Below are 8,037 nucleotides of genomic sequence, written 5' to 3' on the forward strand. Positions count from 1 at the left end.
CCCCTTCCGACAAGCACAGTCTGCTCTGATTGGCTAGCTGACCCAGTGCATTGTCAACCACAAGCATGCGTCGGAAATGTACCCTTACCATAATCGCGAGCTTCAGCTTTCAACATAAATGTAAAGACAGAGCCCGAAAGGGGAACAGAGTACACACACACACACACACACGACACAATACTCTACACGGCGCAAAACTCCGCATTTGAAAAGTCAATAGCAAATACTTAAACTATTAAGAAAACATACTTACAGTAGCTGATTCAGAATAAGCACCAGATTGTCATAGCCAAATCGTAATTGACCCATTTTTTTTCTTTTAGAAATAGCCATTGCACAGCCAGCCTTGTAGGCTACTCTCCTAGGTTCACAAAACTGATTCTTTCTTTGCGTGCACATTTGGGCAGCGTAACGCAAATATTTCCACATCGTGATGTAGACATGTGGGGGCGTATTTGAATGAGGCGTTTTAGCCCGGTCTGGATCAGCCTTCTCTTTTAGATAGAATAAATCCTTTTGTGGGAGACTTTGAGCTTAGTAACTCTGCAGATCTCATACATGCACAAATAGCTACATAACACACTAAAGAAAAGGACAATTAGAAATCGCATCATATGACCCCTTTAAATACATTTCCGATATTTCGATATACAGTACCAGTGTTTCCCATACACTGATTTATTTGTGGCTTTTGACTTTGTTGAATAAACATGAGCACTGCACATTTCTAAATCAAAACGCGGCACGGGTGTTTTATATTAATGAATCTCTGAAAGGAACCGATTGTCTTCAGAAAAGTTTCGATAGCATTTTTATTTTATCTGATAAAGTAGCGTTCATGAGCGGAGCTGGCTTTTTTTTTCTTTTTTTTTTCTGTAGCAACTCTGAGCACTTTTCATACTTTATGCTGGCTGAAGCACATTTGTTTCAATCTATAAGAATAATTAGCCTAAACTTCGTCATTTTTTTAACAGTAAGATTTGTATAGTTTTTTTTAAAGAAGACTCTTTTGCTCACCAAGCCTGCATTTCTTTGATCCAAAGTACAGCAAAAACAGTAACATTTTGAAATATTTTTACTATTTAAAATAACTGCTTTCTATTTGAATATATTTAAAAATGTAATTTATTGCTGTGATCAAAGCTGAATTTTCAGCATCATTACTCCAGTCTTCAGTGTCACATGATCCTTCAGAAATCATTCTAATATGCTGACTTGCTGATTACCAATATTTAAAACAGTTGAGTATATTTTTTTCAGGATTCTTTGATGAATAGAAAGATACAAAGATCAGCATTTATCTGAAATAAAAGGGGGGGTGGGGGTTGTAGAAATTAATTATTTTATTTAGCAAGAATGCTTTAAATTGATCAAAAGTGATGATAAAGACATTTATAATGTTACAAACGATTTCTATTTCAGATAAATGCCATTCTTCTGAACTTTCTATTCATCAAAGATACCTGAAAAAATTCTACCGTTTTCAACATAATAATAAATGTTTTTGAGCAGCAAATCAGAATATTAGAATGATTTCTGAAGGATCATGTGACACTGAAGACTAGAGTAATGATGCTAAAAATTGAGCTTTGAAATCACAGGAATAAATTACATTTTAAAATATTTCCAAATAGAAAACAGTTATTTTAAATAGTAAACATATTTCAAAATGTTACTGTTTTTGCTGTATTTTGGATCAAATAAATGCAGGCTTGGTGAGCAGAGGAGAATTCTTTAAAAAACATTAAAAAACTTTTTGTTCAAAAACTTTTGACTGGTATGTTAGCCTATAGTTTGAAGTCAAAGATATTAACAATTAATAAGGTGTTTATTTGACAGTGATTTCACATTTCTTGTGTGTATGAAGGCTAAATACAAATAAAAGGTGAACATTAATTTATTTGTGCTGTTTTTTTTCCCTAAAAAATTAAATAGTTTTATAGGAAGAGGTTTCATAGACTTGGCAAATAAATTTTTCACAAGTTTGTAGGTACAGACATCTGTTTTGGGTGTTCTTGGCAGTTTTTATGAGGCTTTTTTAAATTGTGTTCATATCGATAACGGAATTATATCGTATTGACCGAAATTAAGAAATATATCGTGATAAAAATTTTGCCCATATCGTCCAGCCCTAGGACAGATGTGAGGCTTTTAATTTGTATGAGTTTTATGGTAAGGCATCTCTTTAGTGTGAACACTCATGCAATGATTAAATCCTCATTTACAGGTGAAACTCTATCCAGACTGAGAGCAGCCAAAAGGCTTTTGAATAGGGCTGCACAATATATCGTTTCAGCATACCGCGATGTGCGCATCCGCGATAGTCACATCGCAGGATGTGCGATGTTTAGTATACTGATTGTTATATTTATACTGATCGTTTTTTGCTCACACACAGCCCTGGTCTACACCGGACACGACAGCTGTAGTATCGCGCTGCCCCACGCCGCAATAGTCTAGTACACTGGACGTGACAAAGCGACCATTGCACATCATTTGAACTTTGTGTCAGCACGTCGTAAATAGAACGAGGCAGCTGTTTACTTTCGGTGATTTGTCGTGTCGCGCCACATCGGATTATAATGGGTTCACTATTTTGTCACGTCACGCCGCTCGTATCCGGTGTAGACACGGTGAGAGCTACGCAGATGCACGTGAACACTGAATTCCGTTCACTTCCGCGTCTATTTGTGCGAAATTATGTCAAAATGCATGTCTCTGCAAGTATCCTTTTAAATGGTTTATGGCTTAGGTGAAGGTAAACAATTGAGAAAGGAAATGGATGTGTAACAGTATTTTGGTTCACAGCAGTTTAATGAGGCTTTCGGTGTCATAATTGTTAATCAAACAACAGATAAAAATCACTTTTGTAGCTTTAACAGATTTACTAGATTTAATTTGTACAATGAAGACTATGCAGTGTTATTTTACATTTGATTATTCACTTTCTGTACCGGAATACTGTTAAGACTTCCTGAAAAAAATGTAAAGCACTGTTTATTTCATTTGTATCTTTGTTCTATTATATTTATCTATGCTGATTTACTCACCTACAAACCCCAATCATTGATAAAAAAAATTTTTTCCAAATAGAGCTATTCAAGTCATCTGGTGATTTCTTTTTTCTCATATCACAATATAGCAGAAAAAAACAAAATATCACAATGTGAGTTTTTTCCAATATCATGCAGCCCTACTCTTAACCAGCATGAATTAACATGTGAGTCTCAAGGTATCCTTTACGTGTGAAAGACTTTCCACACTGAGAGCAGATGAAGGGCTTTTCTGTAGAGTGAGTTACCAGATGATTCTGAAGGTGTCCTTTCTGAGTAAAACTCTTTCCACACTGAGAGCAGATGAAAGACTTTATCCCAGTATGAATTAACATGTGATTCCTCAGGATTCCTTTACATATGAAACTCTTTCCACACTGAGAGCAGGAAAAAGGCTTTATTCCAGCATGAATTAACATGTGAGTCTTAAGGTATCCTTTACGTGTGAAAGACTTTCCACACTGAGAGCAGCTGAAAGGCTTTTCTGAAGAGTGAGTTACCAAATGATCATTAAGGTGTCCTTTCTGTGTAAAACTATTTCCACACTGAGAGCATCTGTAAGACTTTATCCCAGTATGAATTAACATGTGCTTCTTAAGGTTTGTTTTCCGTGTGAAAGTGTTTCCACATTCAGAGCAGGTGAAAGGCTTTTCTGAAGTGTGAGTTACCAAATGGTCCTTAAGTTGCCTTTTTTTTGTAAAGCGCTTTCCACACTGAGAGCAGGTGAAAGGCTTTATTCCAGCATGAATTAACATGTGATTCTTAAGGTTTTCGTTACACGTGAAAGTGTTTCCACACTGAGAGCAGCTGAAAGGCTTTTCCCCATTATGGATTCTCATGTGTTTCATAAGGCTTCCTTTCTGTTTGAATGTGTTTCCACACTGAGAGCAGCTGAAAGGCTTTTTAACTTCTGTTATTTGAATGCTGCAACTCACTGATTTTTCTCCATTGACATCATGATCTTTCTGATCCTGATGTTTCTCCTCCACTTCATTCAGATCTTGTGTTTCCTCTTTCACTTTCATCAGGCCTAAAATGAAATCATTCAAAAGATGAAAATCAACATTTGGAAAATAAAAGGATAAAATATTTGTGTACAGATGAAAACTGTGTCAAAACTGTCCCTTTTCACACAGATCCATGAAAACACTCAATACTCATGCACATGATGTTAGCCTATTGTTTTTTACAAATGGGCATCCCCTTCACAATGCTGTTGTCTGTACGCGAAAATAAAAAAAAAAAAAACCTAAGAAACAAAATATATTTTCATGTAATGGACCCTTTGATGTATTGTGAAAAGCACTTGTCTAATCTACATTATTTCACAGCTGTCTTCAGGGAATCTGCAGGTATCTGCACTTCAAATGTAATAAATTTTAAAGGAATCTTGAACTGCATTTTTTTATTATTTCATATTGTTTCTTGAGGTGCACATTTATGTTTTTACACTTAAATAAATGTAATTTTTTTCCAGATTTTAGTCTCGGATTTGAACGCTCTTTGAAGGGAAGTGTCTGCCGTGAGACTTCAATTAAAACGCCCACTGCTGTGACTGGCTAACATCTTTGCATAGGAAGTATTACATGTGGAACAGTCTCATATACTTTTACTATGTTTTTACCATTAAGCCGTCGAGATTAACTAATCATGTAAAGTGGTAATTATAGCATTATATTTAGATCTACTCCCATCACTAGAAAGGATGGAGCAATGAGCAGATGACAATCTGTTTGATCTCATTGCAACTCGTTTTCTGCACTCTCACAAAATGCTTTCATCATAACTAACAGCAAACATGATGTAAATACTGTAAAAGGTTTGTGTTGTGTAAGAGAACCATTGATTATAATGAGAGTTTTAATTGTCCAGATAAACTGGTGCTGTGTGACTGACAGCTCCAGCAAACATTTCTGTATATAATTTAATCACAATTTAAATAACAGATTATATTCATGATATTAGGAGAAAAAAAATGTAAGATTGGTCACTGGCTTGATTTACTGACACAAACACACACACACAAAAAACTATTTTGAAACAATATGACTGAACTTGAATAATTACACCTCAGAAATCACTGGTCACAGATCAGGCATTAGAATAAACAATGTTACTTCCATGTTGTGACAATGCTGTCAGGTTTATATCTTACAGTAAAAGTCTGTTTGCAAAGCCTGCTGCAAAACTGTTACTGATTTACAGTGAAATGTACCAAACAAGCAAAAAATGCTCTACTGAGACATTCACATGGTTGAAAATAACCACAGTCCTATAGCGAGTTTACTTAAAATTTGGCTTCTAATTAGGGTTGGCCGATGTCTACCAAATTGGCATCGGACGATTTCTACAGTGAAACATTGTGATGGACGATGAAATCGGAGGGTGGGGTTAGGGGTGTGCCCGAAGCGCGAATCCGTATGCAGAAAGGCACGGAAAACAAATAACGTGTTCTACGGAGCCACTGAAGGGACATGGTTAGCCGCTTGCTAGCGGTAGACTGTTACATTACAGTACATGAAAGTTCACTTACCACATACACAGAGTAAGGAGAGATGACTGATAGGACAATGGCGAATGATTTGCAGATACGGAGCACCACTGACAATCTTGTAAAATGTGTGGTAGGTACTGCCGCTCCGTAGTATAGAGTCCATGTGATCTCGAATCTCGAAAGTGAAAGTAAAATGAGAGTGTGCATTCGAAAGCGGTTTCAATGCCCTGCATTTTAGTAGCGGCTCCCTGATGGCCGCAGTTTATATACAGTATAATTACCCAAAGATATAATTGCGAGAGAAAGTATTGAAAAAAATTGTTATCCTCCCATCTTATAGGCTGTTTATTCCCTTTTGGGGTTCCTTAGTAAACTTAATTTATTTTCTGAACACGGAGTTGGGATGCTTGATGACAGCTGTTCACGGATGAGGTCATTATTTTTTATTACCTGTACCTTCCACAGTTATTCAAACAGCGAATACATTATACAGAGAAAGCGTGCAAAGAACATTTACATTGCCAAAGAACATTATGACTTCCTTTGGTCCAGTGCGAGTTAAAGCACTCTTAAAAAAACTCCCCTTATAATCAGTAAAGCTGTCTATACACTGTTTGATGAATGAATCTCATACTCACATCATACATACCAGAGCTCGCAAAATTTTTAAATCCCTGGTAGCCCTTCGGGCAGGTACTCTTCAGATTTTGGTAGCCCAAGGCACATTAACTTCTTTCTCATTTACGACTCTTATGTGTTTGCTGCGTAAAAACATGAGTCTATATTTGAATTGATCTGACCATAATCACAAAGAAAGGCTTATTGGAAATGCAAATTTATTCTCTGCCACGAGGTGGCGCTTTAGGAGCGCTGAAATATTGCGGTATCACCGCTAACGGCTGTACACAAAGCAGCTCCGTGATCATAAACGCTGCTTTATCAGGAATTATAGGTCAACTTAAATTAAAATGCCAATGGCACGTTTCTGAGGACCGTCGGTTCCCGTCAGATACATTCAAATAAAGACATCCGCGCCGCGTTTTGACTTGAAACGTACAGCGCTCATATTTATTCAATGACATCATTGTCTTTTGAAGTTTAATCCAGCTGTATCGCAACTCTTGTCTTTCCATCCCCAACTGTAAGACCTCTTGAAATTATAATTAAGGCATTTCTTATACCATTTAACGTATTTAAAACTTTTTATGGCCTTAAGTTTGATACAACTCACTTTAGGAGTTTTTAAGGACCCGCGGGAGATCTGTATTTAAGATAGCCCGTCGGGCAGAGTGGTGATACATTTTGGCAGCCCGACTGGAAAACACGATAGCCCCGGGACGTCGGGCTAGCGATTTTGCGAGCCCTGCATACATCAGCACTTTGTTGTTTATGGTGAGAGAATTTGCATGAGAGCTGAATTCAGTCAGCCAGTGCGTGCAGTGAACAAAAAACTCATCTGAACGCCTCTGATTGGCCATTGCATTCAAAAGCTCAACATACTCGTGTGTTTTGGTTATAATGCGCAACACTGTAAAAATGCATAAAAAATCATGGCGCAACACTGAAAATGAAATTAATAGTGTTGACCGCAGCATTAAATTTAGATCTGCTCATTTTATTTAGTTTGTGTCCATGTGTCTCCAGTTTCTACAAACATAGTGCGGATATTACACCATTGAGAGGTGACAACGACCAGGGAGGAGTCATTATTTAAAATTGGAATTTCTCTGGATTTACAAATCCTTGGGAACTTTTGGGATAACAAATACACAACTGCATGAAATATATCATACCGTGCAAGTAGTTTTTGAATATTGTATTACGAAAATCTTACATATTGTGCCTTTAATACTTTTCAATGACAATTAAGAATGGAGCGAGATTGATCTCAATAATAATAAATAATTGATTTGATGTTTTGATGATTACATGTGATGCACACATGTAAAGTCCTTCATGTCCGCTATGATCTCAAAACTCTGGCCATTTGATAATACCTAGAATATCAAAATCAACTGGGGGTGGCAGATCCTTTTCCTATTTAGCTCCCAAACTCTGGAATAATCTACCTAACACTGTTCGGGAGGCAGACACACTCTGTCAGTTTAAATCTAGATTAAAAACCCATCTCTTTAACCTGGTTTACACATAACACACTAAGAGACTTCTATAATTCAAATCTGTTGAAGGATTGTTAGGCTGCATTAATTAGGTCAACCGGAAACGGGAACACTTCCCATAACACCCGATGTACTTGTTACATCATTAGATGAATGGCATCTACGCTAATATTAGTCTGTTTCTTTCTTATTCCGAGGTCACCGTAGCCACCAGATCCAGTCTGTATCCAGATCAGATGGTCACTGCAGTCACCCGGATCCAGTACGTATCCAGCCCAGATGGTGGATCAGCACCTAGAGAGGACCTCTACAGCCCTGAATGTCAGCGGAGATCAGGACAACTAGATGAGCCCCAGAGACAGATCCCCAG

General features: G+C 37.2%; 1 protein-coding gene across 1 annotated transcript in view; it reads right to left on the reverse strand.

Moving 5' to 3' along the window:
* The window catches only part of LOC107666960 (gastrula zinc finger protein XlCGF57.1-like), a 28,356-nt gene that overhangs the window by 14,873 nt on the left and 5,446 nt on the right, over positions 1–8,037 (reverse strand). The window contains exon 2 of the mRNA XM_016458516.1: positions 3,244–4,083. Within this exon, the coding sequence (XP_016314002.1) occupies positions 3,244–4,078 (835 nt within the window). The 5' untranslated portion in view covers positions 4,079–4,083. The remainder of the gene's footprint in view (positions 1–3,243; positions 4,084–8,037) is intronic.

The sequence above is a fragment of the Sinocyclocheilus anshuiensis genome, unplaced genomic scaffold, assembly GCF_001515605.1.
Source record: "Sinocyclocheilus anshuiensis isolate Anshui unplaced genomic scaffold, SAMN03320099.WGS_v1.1 scaffold1523, whole genome shotgun sequence".
In the NCBI taxonomy this organism is placed as follows: Eukaryota; Metazoa; Chordata; class Actinopteri; order Cypriniformes; family Cyprinidae; genus Sinocyclocheilus; species Sinocyclocheilus anshuiensis.